Here is a 17,427-nt window from a genome sequence, read left to right as displayed (position 1 = left end):
AAAAACATGTCACATATTGAATAACGATTTCCAGAGAACCCCCTCCAAGCACTCTGACACTGCATTCAGCCTATATGTCTTGTCTGCAAACAGTCCTTTTGACCTTCTGTGAGGACTTTGCAGCCTCTCTGAACCTTGTCCAAAACAAGCACAATGTTTTTTTGATCACTTATATAATCTTATCCAAACCCACGCAATTTCACAGTATGGAGACATGATAATAAAACAGTCACATAAATATTCTATAAGTCCTGTGTGTTTTGGTGTTCTTACAAAGGATTTTATTTCCTGTTAAAATAAACAGGGGTGTGAGGTGTTTTCTCGTACTGTCTTTCCCTGCTGGCAGTACTCCATCAATCTACAAGTAAAAAAGCTGAAAGCCATAAACATAATGAAATGTGGCTCACTGAAAACTAGACACTATTTCAAAATTCCCCAAATTGCGTTATTTCACAGGTTGACATAGTGTGATTTGTAACCAGCAATATAATCACAACCACCACACAAAACCCTCTTCCCTTGGTCAACTCAAGCCAATAAGGTCCAGATGGGGTGATGTGTGATGTGATCTGTCATTCTGAGAAAACACCTACATCTGATACTGAATCTGTTCTTATTCTGTTCCTACCTAGATTCCCTTCTCGCCACCCTGCCCTCTCAAATACGGGAACATGTTACACATTTGCCAGGACAATATTAGATAGTGAATATAATTTCTAGAATTCTGAGTCACAGGACAAAGGATAGATTAGCATACAATCAAGAACAATTAGTTCAGTTCAACCAAACCTCCAATAATTGGCATCTTTGAGTTGCAGTCTGACAGATGGGGATATGGGGATGTGTTGTTAATCAAAATGAAGCTGGTCAAGGACTGCCTCGATCAAGGGCTGGTCAAAGACTGCCTCGGTCAAGGGCTGGTCAAAGACTGCCTCGGTCAAGGGCTGGTCAAAGACTGCCTCGGTCAAGGGCTGGTCAAAGACTGCCTCGGTCAAGGGCTGGTCAAAGCCTGCCTCGGTCAAGGGCTGGTCAAAGACTGCCTCGGGCAAGGGCTGGTCAAAGCCTGCCTCGGTCAAGGGCTGGTCAAAGCCTGCCTCGGTCAAGGGCTGGTCAAAGACTGCCTTGGTCAAGGGCTGGTCAAAGCCTGCCTCGGTCAAGGGCTGGTTAAAGCCTGCCTCGGTCAAGGGCTGGTCAAAGACTGCCTCGGTCAAGGGCTGGTCAAAGACTGCCTCGGGCAAGGGCTGGTCAAAGCCTGCCTCGGTCAAGGGCTGGTCAAAGCCTGCCTCGGTCAAGGGCTGGTCAAAGACTGCCTTGGTCAAGGGCTGGTCAAAGCCTGCCTCGGTCAAGGGCTGGTCAAAGCCTGCCTCGGTCAAGGGCTGGTCAAAGCCTGCCTCGGTCAAGGGCTGGTCAAAGACTGCCTCGGTCAAGGGCTGGTCAAGGGCTTCACTGCCTACACTGACTTCTGAATCAGCATCTAATTCTATGATTTTTATCCACCAGAAAATGACCTGTGACCAAGCTATACAAAAGGGTTCTTCGGCTGTCCCCATAGGAGAACCCTTTTTGGTTCCAGGTAGAACTCTTTTGGGTTCTACCTGGTTCTTCAAATGGTTCTCCTATGGGTAAAGCCAAAGAACCCTTTAAGGTTCTAGTTAGCAAAACATTTTCTACGAGTTTAGCGATGCAGTAACACCTGATTATCTCCTTGAAGCTGTGACCAGTACAGCACCTGTTTCCCACTGTGATGTACAAGCCCTCAGAAATACACAGCGGGCTTAGAATGTGCCTGAAATGTTTTTCCAATCCTGCCTTTTTTTCTTTTTACAGTGGGTTTACAATGTTGTATGTGCATTTGTGCAACAGCTAAGTAGCGCTGTGCTTTATCCCCCGGTGAACGGCACAAATTGCACGAAAACCATGGTGCAGGGCCACAGTCCAAACCCATCGCTTTAGGTACCTGTGAGTAACGTCGCCCTTTGTCTCCGTTCCTGCGGGGAACATATCCAAAGTTTCTGACCCTAAAAGCACTTAGGAGCCTTGGCCATGGAAGAGCCAGCCACTGGCTTTGCAGATGGTTCTGTCTGGGTAGGGACTGAGGGCTGTTAAAAAAACAATGAAGGTGTTATTGCTGGTTCTAATCTTATTAAAGTGTCTGACACCAAGACAAAGGAGAGGAACGCGTCCAGCCTCAGCAGCAGCCTAAGCTGATTCCTAGACCCTGACCCAGGGAGGAGGCCAGACACATGATGGCTAGACATGGCACACGTGTGCAGACACACACACACACACACACACACACACACACACACACACACACACACACACACACACACACACAGAACATGTATGAAGGTCAAACACGCAGGTACATAGACTTAACTACATGCGGACACACACACTCCCACACATATCCGCCCGCCCTGACCAAACAGACAGCGGCTAGACATGTAGCAAACAAACAAACATACAGAGACCTACTTACCTACGCACATACACACACCTACGAGCACGTCAGCACACAAATATCACTCCGTTAAGTGTTACTTTCCAGCCGGTTGGAATTACGCAACTAGTGCCTTGCTCTTCTGTCAGTTGAGCAGGCCTTAAAACATCTGCTGACCACATGAGGAATATTTTCATTCCTTTTCCAACCAGCTTGTGCACTTCGCACATATTTGGGGGCAGTGTGGCGATAGCTTACTCACTGTTTGTGTTCTTTAAATTAGGAAGAGAACATAATAACATTCCTGCACTCTTGAACATGGGCTTTTATAGTACATGTCAACACTTATACAGACATTGTGTGCAGGGTCAAGTGTGTGTGGACCGGCTGAAAACAAAGCTGTACACAACTAACTATCAGGAACAGCCACTAAAGACATCTGACATCTGCTCCTGTCACCTAAAGGATTTCTGCTCCTGTCACCTAAAGGATTTCTGCTCCTGTCACCTAAAGGATTTCTGCTTCTGTCACCTAAAGGAGTTCTGCTCCTGTCACCTAAAGGATTTCTGCTCCTGTCACCTAAAGGATTTCTGCTCCTGTCACCTAAATGATTTCTGCTCCTGTCACCTAAAGGATTTCTGCTCCTGTCACCTGAAGGATTTCTGCTCCTGTCACCTAAAGGATTTTTGCTTCTGTCACCTAAAGGAGTTCTGCTCCTGTCACCTAAAGGATTTCTGCTCCTGTCACCTAAAGAATTTCTGCTCCTGTCACCTAAATGATTTCTGCTCCTGTCACCTAAAAGATTTCTGCTCCTGTCACCTGAAGGATTTCTGCTCCTGTCACCTAAAGGATTTTTGCTTCTGTCACCTAAAGGAGTTCTGCTCCTGTCACCTAAAGGATTTCTGCTCCTGTCACCTAAAGGATTTCTGCTCCTGTCACCTAAAGGAGTTCTGCTCCTGTCACCTAAAGAATTTCTGCTCCTGTCACCTAAAGGATTTCTGCTCCTGTCACCTAAATGATTTCTGCTCCTGTCACCTAAAGGATTTCTGCTCCTGTCACCTGTAGGATTTCTGCTCCTGTCACCTAAAGGATTTCTGCTCCTGTCACCTAAAGGATTTCTGCTCCTGTCACCTAAAGGATTGCTGTTCCTGTCACCTAAAGGAGTTCTGCTCCTGTCACCTAAAGGATTTCTGCTCCTGTCACCTAAAGGATTTCTGCTCCTGTCACCTAAAGGAGTTCTGCTCCTGTCACCTAAAGGATTTCTGCTCCTGTCACCTAAAGGATTTCTGCTCTTGTCACATAAAGGATTTCTGCTCCTGTCACCTGTAGGATTTCTGCTCCTGTCACCTAAAGGATTTCTGCTCCTGTCACCTAAAGGATTTCTGCTCCTGTCACCTGTAGGATTTCTGCCCCATTCACCTAGGGCTGTTCAGTTCTAGCTTTTGTTATGAGATTCCACTCCGACTAAAGCAGCTGTGTTATTTTGAGACCCCACTCCCACCTGTACTTGGGGAAGCAGCTATGTTGTGTCAAAGTCCCTGAGGTCAATCTACACATCCAATCATTCTCTTGGAGCTTCACCAGTGAGACTGGAGAGAGGAATAAGGTCTGCCTGCCACTGAGCCACGGTAGGAAGGAAAACAAATCCCATGCTTGTTTCTGGTTACCAAGGTCACCAAAAGCCACGTTTCTAGATAAAGGGACCTTGAAAAAACTTTCATCACCGTTAGTGAAGCATCAATTTGATTATGCATGCACTAACTGGTACAGTAGCTCCCCCAACTTCACCAAGAACAAGTTAGACAGCTCCAAATAAAATGTCAAGGGTCATTCTGAATCTTAGTCATCAGGCTCATGTTGTGGCTATCAGTTGATAAAAGGGTCCCGCAGCGTAAGCTGGCATTGGCCCATAACATCGTGTACCCCAGTATCTAAAAAACTATTTTACTGATGTTATGTATTATTAAATTGTTAAATAAAATTGTCTTTTTTTGTTGTTGACCAAACTGCCACTGTCAATGGACTGGAATAAATGAAGAGATTGGTTGATGACTAGGCTGTGGAAAGTTGAACAAATGAATGACTTTTCCACTCCTAAATTGTGTGTGAACTAAAGTGACGTGCTTCTGTAGGTTTTCTACCTTCGTCTGACACTACACTGAACCAGTCTTCTTCTTTAGCCATCTGCATAAAACCTTAAACCAGGCAGAATCATGTTTTCAGAGGTATCTACACTATGTACTGAGTGTACACAACATCAGAAACACCTGCTATTTCCATGACATAGACTGACCAGGTAAATCCAGGTGAAAGCTATGATCCCTTATTGATGTCACTTGTTATTAAATCCACTACAGTCAGTGGAGATGAATGGGGTGGAGACGGGTTAAATAAGGATTGTTAAGACTTAAAACAAGTGAGACATGGATTGTGTATGTGTGCCATTCAGAGGGTGAACAGGCAAGACAAAAGATGTAAGTGCCTTTGAACAGGATATGGTAGTAGGTGCCAGGCTCACCGGTTTGAGTGTGTCAAGAACTGTAACCTTGCTGGGCTTTTCACAGACAACAGTTTCCCGTGTGTATCAAGAATGATCTACCACCCAAAGGACATCCAGCCAACTTGACACAACTGTGGGAAGCACTGGAGTCAACATGTGTGGAAAGCTCTTCACGTTGTAGAGTCCATGTCCCAATGAATTGAGGCTGTCCTGAGCACAAAAGGGGGTGCAACTCTACAGTATATTAGGGCGGTGTTCCTAATGGTTTGTACACTGTGTATCCTATTGTAATTACATTCAGACTCTCAAATCAATCTAGTTAAACAATTTTAAAGCTCCACATAATCATGCTTTTTGGATGAAATTAAAGCATGTTTCATTTGAAATGATTTACTTTGGGAGGAGAGCAAGGCAGTGAACAGTTACACCACTGCATTGGCATGGTTGATTCATGTCAACACTGACCTATCTACACCCTCTAGTGGATCTTAGCAGAAACACAGGAGGTTTCAATTCAGTTCTCTGCCATATTCATAATGACCATCTGATCCTTTGATATAACCACTAATTTCAGACAAAAGGACAGATTGATCAAGTTACCCACCATGCTTTATCAAAGAACAGGTACAGGTCTTCACAATCAAACACAAGTTAAACAGTGCCTATTAGGAATTTATCAAAGGTACACAGGACATATAAAAATATCAGACTCTGAATGCATAGGTAAAGTTACTGTATTCTTCCTCTAGAACATGAGCAATCAATCAGTACAATGTTAGTCATCCATTTCACAGAACTAGTATTCATTCTGGAACATTCTAGAACACTGGTGCTCCTTCACTGGGCACAAAATGGCCGTAGGCATTTCAAACATCATCATTCAGCTTCTTCAACCAGGTACCTCTCGGTCTCGTGGCACACGTTAGGAATACAACATTCTCTGGAGAGTCCATTTGACAAGTTCAAGTTAGTCTTGTATTTCTTCAACATTTACACTCAACCCATTCAACACAGTAGATACTGTGGCTTTACACTTGGTTTCATCCTAGCTGCAACCTACCTTCCCTTTCACCCCCATTGATAAACACGTTCCATACTTGTAGGCATCGATACAAACTAAAGACATTTCTCGTTAAAAAAGGAAATGACAAATGAATAAAAATATATAATCATTAAAACATACTAAGACAGCCAGAGCTTAAGGTATACATTTGAACGGTAAACAATTAACGCCTTTGTTAGTAACTGACTGTTGATTGTTTATAAACTTCTGTAGTGTTAACCAGCATAAAGGACTGATAGGACATGTTAGGGTCTTAGTCTTCCTCTATGAGAGAATGTGTTTGTCATAAAGCATTTTCAGCAGTAATCTTTTCAATCAATGCACTCTCATTCAGCTTCACTACTAACGGTTGTGTTCTTGTGTATGAATCATCATTTATACTCAAACAAAGAAGTAGCAAACACCACAACTTGACAAAAGTCAAATGTCAGTAGGTTAAACTCGGGGACCCCTCAAGAGCTAACATTTGATCTCTAGCTAGCTTACATGTTAATGTAGGTTATGTGTTTAAAATGTTCTCACAGAGCAGTGTGATCTTGTGTATTATGACAAATGCACTGTATGATAGAAGCAACAGGGAGAATGGCTGGGAAACGTGTTATGGAAGAACTCAAACATAACAGCCGTGTTAAACTTATGAAACAGAAACCATCCTTTCAAACTGTCCTTTTCCCACGTCATTCAGTTCACTCGGAAAACACTAAAAAACATTTCATACAGCAATTCAAAAATAGGACATTTATGATAGATAATCTATTGTGGAGAACCAGACTATTTTTCTGTCTAGGTTTGTATTTGGTTTTGATCTAATCACAGTAAATGGAAGTATCTTAAGTGAAGCGATCCAGAAACAGTTTAAAATGCTCATTTTAGGGGAACCCCTACTTGAGCTGGGAATATACTTCCCCTAGAGTGAACCTAGCGGATTCTGCTTAAATCAATAATACCTGAACTCTATAGGAACGGTCTACCATTCAATTCATTCACAGCTGAAAGTGTCAGTTGAATATTAGACCCAATAACTGTTACATTGAAAAGAACCACTCACACACAAACATTCAACCAAACTGTAGAACATGTCAATATTGCCCCTGCACCCAATACATGTTAATCTAAATGAGTTTTGTTTCAGCAAGTAAACATTGTAGAATAAAACTAAATTCATAGAGCAGGAGCAATGAAGAATGGTTCCACATTGGGTGTTTGATTGGAATCCAGACGGTGTCTGTGGAGCTAGCTAACCATAGCATCTGTTAGAAGGCTGTTATCTTCCAACTGACGAAGAGACTTCTTTAAGAAACAGACACATTGTCTTAACAATACGGATGAAACTTCAAGCATCTGTTTGCTTACTAAGCACATAAACAGTTCTGCGAAACTAACAAAAACTTCTCAATTGGCAAGAGACAACACTCACACCCACTCCCTCTTAGATGATCAAACCTCAGCAGCACAAAGCAACATCTCTGTTAAGAGCTCCATCAGGCATCCACCTAAGAACAAATAAACAGGGTAGTGTGATAACATGGGCAACCACTGAAGGAAAAACTGGAAATATCACTGAAGTGTGGGAGTATGACTGAGTGTGTGTGTGTGCAGTCTGCAGCATGGGTGTGAATGCCAGTTGGAACGTTGGCAGCCACCTGCTATGCCCACTAAGCAAGCGGCAGTACTGCATGTTGCTGTGTGCAAGTCAGCTGTGTCGCAACATTGTACTAAGCCGCCCATGTTGGACTAATAAGAGCCATGGCTGTATATCAGAAGAGCTGTTCAAATGCCCTCTACTCTTCTCAACCCCCTCGTCATCCAGGAGACAAGTCCCCAGTACATGTATGACTAATGCCCAGTACAAAGGGATCCATGTACAGTACATAAGTTAAGCCATCTAGGAAGACTATCACTGTCCCTCAATGCCAATGTTCCACTGTAGCCCGACAACACAAACTAGAGAGAGAGGGACAGAGGGAAGAGAAGAGGGAAGGAGGCCCAAATTCTTCAGTATATAACTGAGGACATGATGCATGAGCAATCGGTTAGCGAGCGCTGCATGGGACAGACTGGCAGGGAGCAAGGCAAGGACAGGCAGGGCGACCACGTTACCTAGCTAACACAACAGGATGTTTAAACAAACCCCTAATAACGCTGGCTGAACGACACCGGATCATAATGCAATGAAATGGACTAATAACGATAGTGGCTATTACGGTCAATAGAGAGATAGTAGGGTCCACATGGACATCAGGGTCTGTCTGTCCGTCCTGTTGGTCTCTAGTAGGCGAGTCTGGAGGCCTTCATGTTGTAGCAGGGTCTGTCTGTCTGTGTGTCTGTCCGTCCTGTTGGTCTCTAGTAGGTGAGTCTGGAGGTCTTCATGTTGTAGCAGGGTCTGTGTCTGTCCGTCCTGTTGGTCTCTAGTAGGTGAGTCTGGAGGCCTTCATGTTGTAGCAGGGTCTGTCTGTCTGTGTGTCTGTCCGTCCTGTTGGTCTCTAGTAGGTGAGTCTGGATGTCTTCATGTTGTAGCAGGGTCTGTCTGTCTGTCCGTCCTGTTGGTCTCTAGTAGGTGAGTCTGGAGGTCTTCATGTTGTAGCAGGGTCTGTCTGTCTGTGTGTCTGTCCGTCCTGTTGGTCTCTAGTAGGTGAGTCTGGAGGTCTTCATGTTGTAGCAGGGTCTGTGTCTGTCCGTCCTGTTGGTCTCTAGTAGGTGAGTCTGGAGGCCTTCATGTTGTAGCAGGGTCTGTCTGTCTGTGTGTCTGTCCGTCCTGTTGGTCTCTAGTAGGTGAGTCTGGATGTCTTCATGTTGTAGCAGGGTCTGTCTGTCTGTCCGTCCTGTTGGTCTCTAGTAGGTGAGTCTGGAGGTCTTCATGTTGTAGCAGGGTCTGTCTGTCTGTGTGTCTGTCCGTCCTGTTGGTCTCTAGTAGGTGAGTCTGGAGGTCTTCATGTTGTAGCAGGGTCTGTCTGTCTGTCTGTGTGTCTGTCCGTCCTGTTGGTCTCTAGTAGGCGAGTCTGGAAGCCTTCATGTTGTAGCAGGGTCTGTCTGTGTGTCTGTCAATCCTGTTGGTCTCTAGTAGGTGAGTCTGGAGGCCTTCATGTTGTAGCAGGGTCTGTCGGTGAGGCCTCCCGCCCCAGAGAGGAGTGCCAGGCCCTCAGCCTTCTCCAGCACCACCTCTAACTCCTGGAAGTCCTGCAGCCGAGCCACGTCTTTGTCCTGGGAATAATAAAGTTACATTCAATAAAACATCTTTATTGTCCACAAAAGGTCCAATTGTTTGTAGTGATTACGGTACAAAATCGAGTACAAACATGGTTCATCACACACAGGACTTACAGACATTAAGTGGGAGGATAGAAAAGACGTGTGTGTGTGTGTGTGTGTGTGTGTGTGTGTGTGTGTGTGTGTGTGTGTGTCAGTCTTAGTCAGCAGTTGTTCTGGGATTACATAATGTGACAACAGCTCCCTTCATAACTGGATGGGTGACATTGTTTTCATATCAAATCCACCCATGCAGTGCAAGATGGGACTACCGTGTGCCATGGAACACAATGTAGCTCAAATCAATTAACTTGCAAACATTATAATCAACCCAAAAGTTTGAAACCATTGTGACAATGAACATTTTCTGTGGCCCTAACTCATAAGAAAAGAATAGAGCTGTACACACTCTCGCTCTCATGCAAATTATTTATTAAAATGGTAATAATGGGTGACCATCATTCCATCATCAAGCAGTCGTCATGATCAGTGTTTCCAACCTAACAGAACAGCGTGGTGCTCCAACCTAACAGAACAGCGTGGTGCTCCAACCTAACAGAACAGCGTGGTGCTCCAACCTAACAGAACAGTGTGGTGCTCCAACCTAACAGAACAGTGTGGTGCTCCAACCTAACAGAACAGCGTGGTGCTCCAACCTAACAGAACAGCGTGGTGCTCCAACCTAACAGAACAGAGTGGTGCTCCAACCTAACAGAACAGTGTGGTGATCCAACCTAACAGAACAGCGTGGTGCTCCAACCTAACAGAACAGTGTGGTGCTCCAACCTAACAGAACAGCGTGGTGCTCCAAGCTAACAGAACAGCGTGGTGCTCCAACCTAACAGAACAGCGTGGTGCTCCAACCTAACAGAACAGCGTGGTGCTCCAACCTAACAGAACAGTGTGGTGCTCCAACCTAACAGAACAGCGCTGCGCTCCAACCTAACAGAGCAGTGAACTGTCATCGAGGTGTGTCTAGGAGTGTTCCTGCCTGCCCTGCATCTTTTATTAGTGGTGTCTGGCCCTGCCCTGCCCCGGCCTGCTCGCTCCATTGAGCTGGTTAGTGGAGTGGAAAGGTAGCTGCAGCCTCAGGGTTCACAGTGCTAGTGCTCAGCCACTAGTGTTATAACCAGCCAGTTTGAGTACCAGAGCCACCCGAAACATCACCCTTCTGATGCATGTGTGTGTTTTTGTGCCTGCGTGTGCGTGCCTCTGCCATTCCATACCTTTCGTAGCATGGTGTTGGGCAGCTTGCGGATCTTCTCCACGTGTTCAGTGCTGATGTCCAGCTCTCGACAGCACACCCGAAGCAGCGAGCGGTAGGTCAGCTCCTGTCTGTCCAGCTCCACCTCGATGAAGTCGTTCTCCCGCGCGTTGGGGTTCTGGATGCGCACCTTTAGGACCAGCTCTGGGAGAGACACACAAATACACCAACGAGATTACGCTAGCTACTTCAGTGTGTAAGATGCAGTAGAGAGAACACTCAGCATCTGGGGCACATTCAGGCACACACATGGGGAGAAAGCATTGGATAATGGGTCTGAAAGTGCAGAGCAGTGATAAAACAGGCTCAACATGCAATGGGATTAGCTCCAAAAAAGCTCTGCTGTTGACTCAAATCAATGCTTGATCGAACACCACAACATTAGCAGTGTGGCGACCGTCCTTACCTTGCACATTGACAGGGAATGTACTGGTAAAGAAGAAAGGCTGGAAGGCAGGCATGTTACCCCCAGCACCCTGGCCACAGTTGAGCTGCTGAGGGAGTGACTGCTGCCGGGTCATAGATGGGTTAGCGTTAGCCACCTGGGCTTGGCTGCTACTGCTGGTGGTGCTGGGGCTGGGGGAGGGCAGGGGAGGAGAGCACACAGCCCCATTATGGACCACCGAGTGTGGGTACTCCCCATGGTTGACCAGGTGGGGCTCCATGGAGATGTCCATAGGGAGGCCTCCGTTGACGGTGCGAGACGAGGCGGGGCTAGACGACACTCCGTTCTGCTGCGCCAATGGGATGAAGGCCCCCTCCCTCGGGCTCGGGGTGTCAGAGAGTAGGCTCTGCGGTTGCTGAGGCAGCTGTTGCTCGTGGGTGGGCGACAGGGAAGCTGAGTCACTGTGTGGGTCATCTGATGAGTGGTCTCCATTGCCATTTTGGGTCAACTGTGCCAATATGAGCTCAGCCTTGTTGTCCATCTTACTGTACATGAATGGCGGGTTGGACAGGTAGTTTGGGATGATTGGCAACTCAGGCTCCTTGATTTCAGGCACTTCCTCCTCCTCAACTGTGAAAAAATATATAAGACACCACATTGAACTGGGGGAGCCTTGAACATTGACATGCCCAGAGCATGCTGTGAAACCCAAAACATAGCAGGTCCTGGCAGGAGTCTCCATCTATGATCATTACCCAAATTGTGACCCTAACTATGAGCAGGTAAAACAATTCACTGGCAATGAACTAGTGCTTAGGGGTGGCATTAGTGCTTCTAATCCAAAATACAGCTATTATACAGATATTTCATGAACATGTTTAAGATAATTTTAACACAAAAACAGTAATAACTGGGAGAGTGGTGATGTGATGGGACATTTACCTCCTAACAGTCTTCTGATTTCAGGCTTAGAGGTCAGCTGGACAGCCAGCTCATCTTTAGCAGTGAGGATCTCTTGGTCAGCGCCAGAGTTCAGCAGGTACGACACAACCGGTTTGTGGTTTCTCTTGCATGCCCAATGCAAACATGTCCTGAATAGGAGACAATGAAAAAAGTAAGCCTCTGATCTGCTCTGGGATGATTCATAATGTTGATGAAAGATTGACATTGCATGATGATGACTCAAACAGCCAATGTGGGAACGGTAATTGTGAATGATAAAGTAGCTACTGGAGGTAGATCCAGATGAAGTACAGTGTTCACCGACTTTAACTACGCAAATATTTGCACCCAACATTTATTTACTAGTTCATATTTATTGTCATCAAAGTCAAACTTGAGAACCCACACGGGGGTATATTTGCAACACTTGCAGTTAAAGGAGATTGCCATCTAGGCATAATTGGATAACTCACTATTCTTCTTAGGCCAGCATGAAATGGTGACATTTGACATGCCATTGCATAGAGCACGTTGCCAACATTGCGCCGGCAGCATTTTAACAATCAATCGATAAATAACATGTAAGGACGGGTGATTATTGATCAACTTGTGTTTATATTGATATATATATATGTATTAGACACACTTACCATCCGTTTATTTCGTTTTGAGAGTTGACATTTACTCCGCTTTCCACTAAAATCCGCACCTCGTCGATGTCTCCAATCGCAGACGCCTCTCTCAAGCGCTCTTGCAATTCCTTATCCAACGATGTCGTTGACATTTTGTACAAATGATTAGCTAACTTAACGAGATCATGGGAGACAATAATGACTTTACAGGTCGTAAGAGGGTGACGCCTTGGTCTGGAAATAGCTGCTTAATTGCACTAAAAATAGCCGGGGAGTGTTGTTAGCTAAGAAGCTAACGTTAACTGACTAACGTTAGATGGCTAGCTTTACAGCTACTAGGATCGCGCAAGATTGTTGATGTCCGTAACGTTAAGCTTAAACAGGAACAATGTTTATCAAAGGACACCATCAATGGTCAGCGGTTAGTTTAATGTAATATGTTGTTGCTGCACCGGCTTGTCAACTCTTTTAAATGAGTTTTGAAATTAAAAGTCCATTACATTGTAGCTGTGTTGCGTAAAGGCTCCGACGTGCGCTGTCAACTATTCCTCCCATATCGGGGACAGATTTGAGTGTAACAACAGTGGGAAGAAAGTTGTATGTTCCTCCTTCAAAATACGATTTATTTTAATTATCTCTCGTAATAATGAATGTTACAGTAACCCATGTGTTCTGTTGACATGTATTTACCCTGCACATACATGTTTGAATGTTCAACGTACACTGTTTTGTGCAATATGTCCATGTATGCTCCTTTTGGAGTCAACGAGTTAGCTGTCCAACAGGTCTAGTTACAGATTTTCTGGACCATATTCTGAAAATATCTGGTGTGTGTGTTTAAAAGTACACAAATTGAGGACAGTACTTACTGAGAGCACCTACAGCACCCTTGCTTGGTTCATTCCCACAAATAAGTAATTTTCTTCCTCCAAACCTCCTTGAGGATTCCCTTGAAATCGTCTATATTGTCTTCAACCAAAATCATCATACTATTTTTTCAGACTCAAAACTTTATAGCTTGACACCACAGTAGACTTTGGCCTCATCGACTTAGTAGCATTATAATCAAGGGTGAGAGTCACTGATTTACAGTTATACCCTTTTCAAAGTTGTGGTCAATCAACTTTATTTGATTTCAAACTGATTTTGTGTATCAGAAAGTATGTAATGTGGGGGACCTAGCCCAAACATGGACTAAAGCAGCCTAACATTACTCCTTATAGTCCAAGGACCTTGCATGTTCTGTTTCAAGGCTCATTATGCTCTGGAAGTCAAAGCTGTCAAATACTCCCATCTAAACGTGAATCGATTCTCAATTGCGGAGGAACAGTTCTATAAACATAAATCCCTCTACTTTAATATGACATAAAAATAATTTCACAACATGAAAAAAACACACTTACTGTAAACTTGTTTTCACTAGGTATAACACAGTTGCAGCCAATAGTATTTTTCAGTGACAACACATCTGTCATCTATTTACAAACAGGCATTCAGAGATGCAGATAGCTAATTCAAGGGTCATCAAGGGTAAATTGTGACTGACTGACCCAAGAAATAATATAGAGTCTTTATTTATGATGTGAGGTGATTTGTATTTGTATTTTTTATTATTTTATTATTATAAATGTATTTTTTATGAACAACAAATCATTACAGGAAGTACATGGGAACACAAGTATATATACATAATATACAAAGGACATTTGGGCTAGGGGGTACAATATCACATTACACAAGGACCTTAAGGGACATACATACACTTATTATTCTAACAGCTTTTTTGTTAGTAGAGTATTTAATTGTCTTAAAATACAGTTCAATTTATGTGTAAGGTAAGAAAATGTGGTGTTTTGTTTGTAAATTTACATTTGTGAATATGAAACTTGGCCAAAAGAATACTGAAATGAATTACATAAAATTGTTTCAGCTTATTTCTATCGTAGGCAAAGAATCCAAGCAGTACATCTCTCCACAATAGTGTAAAATTTTCATAAATGTTTTCAATTATAAATCTACTGTTGTCTTGCCACAGATTCCTTACATGAATACAATGCCAAAAAAGATGCAACACTGTTTCTGGGTGGACATTACAAAAGGTACAATTTGAGTTTATTTTTTCCTTAAACTTCTTCATATAGTGGTTGGCAGGATAATATTTATGAATACTTTTAATGGAAACATCCTTAATTTTGTTAACAAGTAGGTATGTGTGTGGCAACATCCAAACTTTTATCCAACAGATATTATCAATAAATCCGTTCTAATAAGGCATGACATAAGGTATAGATACAACATCCTGCTGAAACAAGGTTTGTATCGCTCTGTTGTTGAATGGACCAAAAGAGAAACAAATCTTTCCTACTGATGAGTCAACAGGGGTAATGGAATGTAGGCTCTGAGGGTCAGGTCTTGACAAGTTCCTGAATAATAAAGCAACACCTGAGGGAATGGCATTTAAAACAATTCCAAAATCTTTAGGTGTTACGTGATAAGAATTCTTTAGAACTAAGTAAAACACCCTCTGCATTTACCAGTTGGCTCACCAATAGGAATTTATTTCGGAACCAATATTCTAAAAGAATATTAAAGTATTAAGTATTTTTATACAAAATGTCCCGATTATTCCATATATAATATCTGTGTGGAGAAAATTATGCTCACAAATTAAGGACCATGACAAGAAAACCTGCCAATGAAAGCAGAAAGTTTCACTGGAACTTTGTCAATATTATAATTCCAAACCAACATGAAGTTAAGGCCACCAAAAGTAGAGAAGACATGATGAGGAATACAATTGCAGATAGAAGTGGGTCTTCTTAGGAATTGTTTTATCCAATTGATCTTAAAATTATTATTTAAGGTAGTAATGTCCAGAAAATTCAGCCCACCATACTCATAAGTGTTCATTACAACAGTTTTCCTAATGTAATGGGTACGGTTTCTCCATAGAAAGTTGAAAAGCATCTGGTCTATCTTGCTTATTTTACTGTCAAGATATAAAGATAGAGCGCCATATGTTAGTCTAGAGACCTTCAGCCTTGGTTATTAGGACTCTCTCTACCTTTTAAAGATAAGTCCCTCTGTAGCCATTGACTTAGTTTCTTCTGGGGTTTTTTAATAAGAGGGTTAACATTTAGTAAGCCTCTAGACTTCTGATCCTTTGTAATGGATAAATATGTAAGTTCTTCTTTTACTGGAATACCATAATATGAAGGTGTCACACAGTCTTTGACAGCTATGAGTTCACATTTATTAATGTTAAGATATAGACCAGACACTTTGGGAAAGGATTGCATCACATAGATCGATATGGGAATTTGGTTAGCGTCTTTCAGAAAAAGTGTAGTATCGTCAGCCAGCTGGCTTATAATAATTTCTTTACCAGCTATGGAAATACCTTGTACAGGATTATTATTTAAAGAATTTGTAAGAAGTTAAAATAAAAACAGGTACAGAGAGATAGGACAACCTTGCCTAATTCTTCTCTTTAACTCAACTCTAGGTGAGGTGCCATATTTCAATTTGATAGAGCTGTTACCATTTGTACAGAGAGTATAGAGAGTCTTAATTAGCCTTAAAAATAATATGAAGCTATCCTCAGTTATTAGGTCTGAGTAGTCACGTATGCCCAATACTAGTCTGATATTGTTAGAAATATGTCTGTTCCTCATAAAGCCAGACTGTGTCTGGCTTGGGGATAAAAACTGTTGAGAAGCCTTTTTGTCCTAGACTTGGGACTCCGGTACCGCATGCCATGCGGTAGTAGAGAGAACAGTCTATGACAGGGGTGGCTCGGGTCTTTGACAATTTTTAGGGCCTTCCACTGACACCGCCTGGTGTAAAGGTCCGGGAAGGCAGGCAGCTTAGCCCCAGTTATATACTGGGCCGTACGCATTACCCTCTATAGTGTCTTGCGGTCAGAGGCCGAGCAATTTCCATACCAGGCAGTGATGCAACCAGTCAGAATGCTCTCGATGTTGCAGCTGTAGAACCTTTTGAGGATCTCAGGACCCATGCCAAATCTTTTTAATCTCCTGAGGGGGAATATAATTTGTCGTGCCCTCTTCACGACTGTCTTGGTGTGTTTGGACCATTCTAGTTTGTTGTTGATGTGGACACCAAGGAACTTGAAGCTCTCATCCTGCTCCACTACTGTCCCGTCGATGAGAATGGGGGCGTGCTCGGTCCTCCTTTTCCTGTAGTCCACAATCATCTAATTAGTCTTGGTTACGTTGAGGGATAGGTTGTTATTCTGGCACCACCCGGCCAGGTCTCTGACCTCCTCCCTATAGGCTGTCTCGTCGTTGTCAGTGATCAGGCCTACCACTGTTGTGTCGTCTGCAAACTTAATGATGGTGTTGGAGTCGTGCCTGGCCATGCAATCGTGGGTGAACAGGGAGTACAAGAGGGGACTGAGCATGCACCCCTGTGGAGCTCCAGTGTAGAGGATCAGCGTGGCAGATGTGTTGCTACCTACCCTTACCACCTGCGGGCGGCCCATCAGGAAGTCCAGGATCCAGTTGCAGAGGGAGGTGTTTAGTCCCAGGATCCTTAGCTTAGTGATGAGCTTTGAGGGTACCATGGTATTGAACGCTGAACTGCAGTCAATGAATAGCATTCTCACATAAGTGTTCCTTTTGTCCAGGTGGGAAAGGGCAGTGTGGAGTGCAATAGAGATTGCATCATCTGTGGATCTGTTTGGGTGGTATGCAAATTGGAGTGGGTCTAGGGTTTCTGGGATAATGGTGTTGATGTGAGCCATTACCAACCTTTCAAAGCATTTCATGGTTACGGACGTGAGTGCTACAGGTCTGTAGTCATTTAGGCAGGTTGCCTTTGTGTTCTTGGGCACAGGGACTATGGTGGTCTGCTTGAAACTGCTATTACAGACTCAATCATGGACATGTTGAAAATGTCAGTGAAGACACCTGCCAGTTGGTCAGCACATG

At 43.6% G+C, this 17,427-nt stretch overlaps 1 protein-coding gene across 1 annotated transcript; it reads right to left on the bottom strand.

The window, feature by feature from the left end:
• Window positions 1-5,534: 5,534 nt before the first annotated feature.
• LOC110539015 (ankyrin repeat domain-containing protein 40-like) lies at window positions 5,535-13,061 on the bottom strand. The gene is made up of 5 exons (XM_036938915.1): window positions 12,494-13,061; window positions 11,844-11,992; window positions 10,923-11,531; window positions 10,479-10,660; window positions 5,535-9,207 (listed from the first exon to the last, which is right to left on the bottom strand). The coding sequence occupies exons 1-5, from the start codon at window positions 12,625-12,627 to the stop codon at window positions 9,064-9,066; spliced, it is 1,218 nt and encodes a 405-aa protein (XP_036794810.1). The 5' UTR covers window positions 12,628-13,061; the 3' UTR covers window positions 5,535-9,063.
• Between the last annotated feature and the right edge of the window lie 4,366 nt (window positions 13,062-17,427).

Source organism: Oncorhynchus mykiss, chromosome 12 (genome assembly GCF_013265735.2).
Source record: "Oncorhynchus mykiss isolate Arlee chromosome 12, USDA_OmykA_1.1, whole genome shotgun sequence".
Lineage (NCBI taxonomy): Eukaryota > Metazoa > Chordata > Actinopteri > Salmoniformes > Salmonidae > Oncorhynchus > Oncorhynchus mykiss.
Note: the sequence above shows the minus strand (reverse complement) of the source record. Positions and strands in the feature narration are given on the sequence as shown.

Coding starts and splice junctions, on each gene's coding strand:
- LOC110539015 (XM_036938915.1), bottom strand. CDS start 12,627: ATGTCAACGACATCGTTGGATAAGGAATTGCAAGAGCGCTTGAGAGAG. Junction 10,661..10,922: donor ATTCCCTGTCAATGTGCAAG/GTAAGGACGGTC, acceptor TGTCTCTCCCAG/AGCTGGTCCTAAAGGTGCGC. Junction 9,208..10,478: donor CCAACACCATGCTACGAAAG/GTATGGAATGGC, acceptor TATTATTCCCAG/GACAAAGACGTGGCTCGGCT.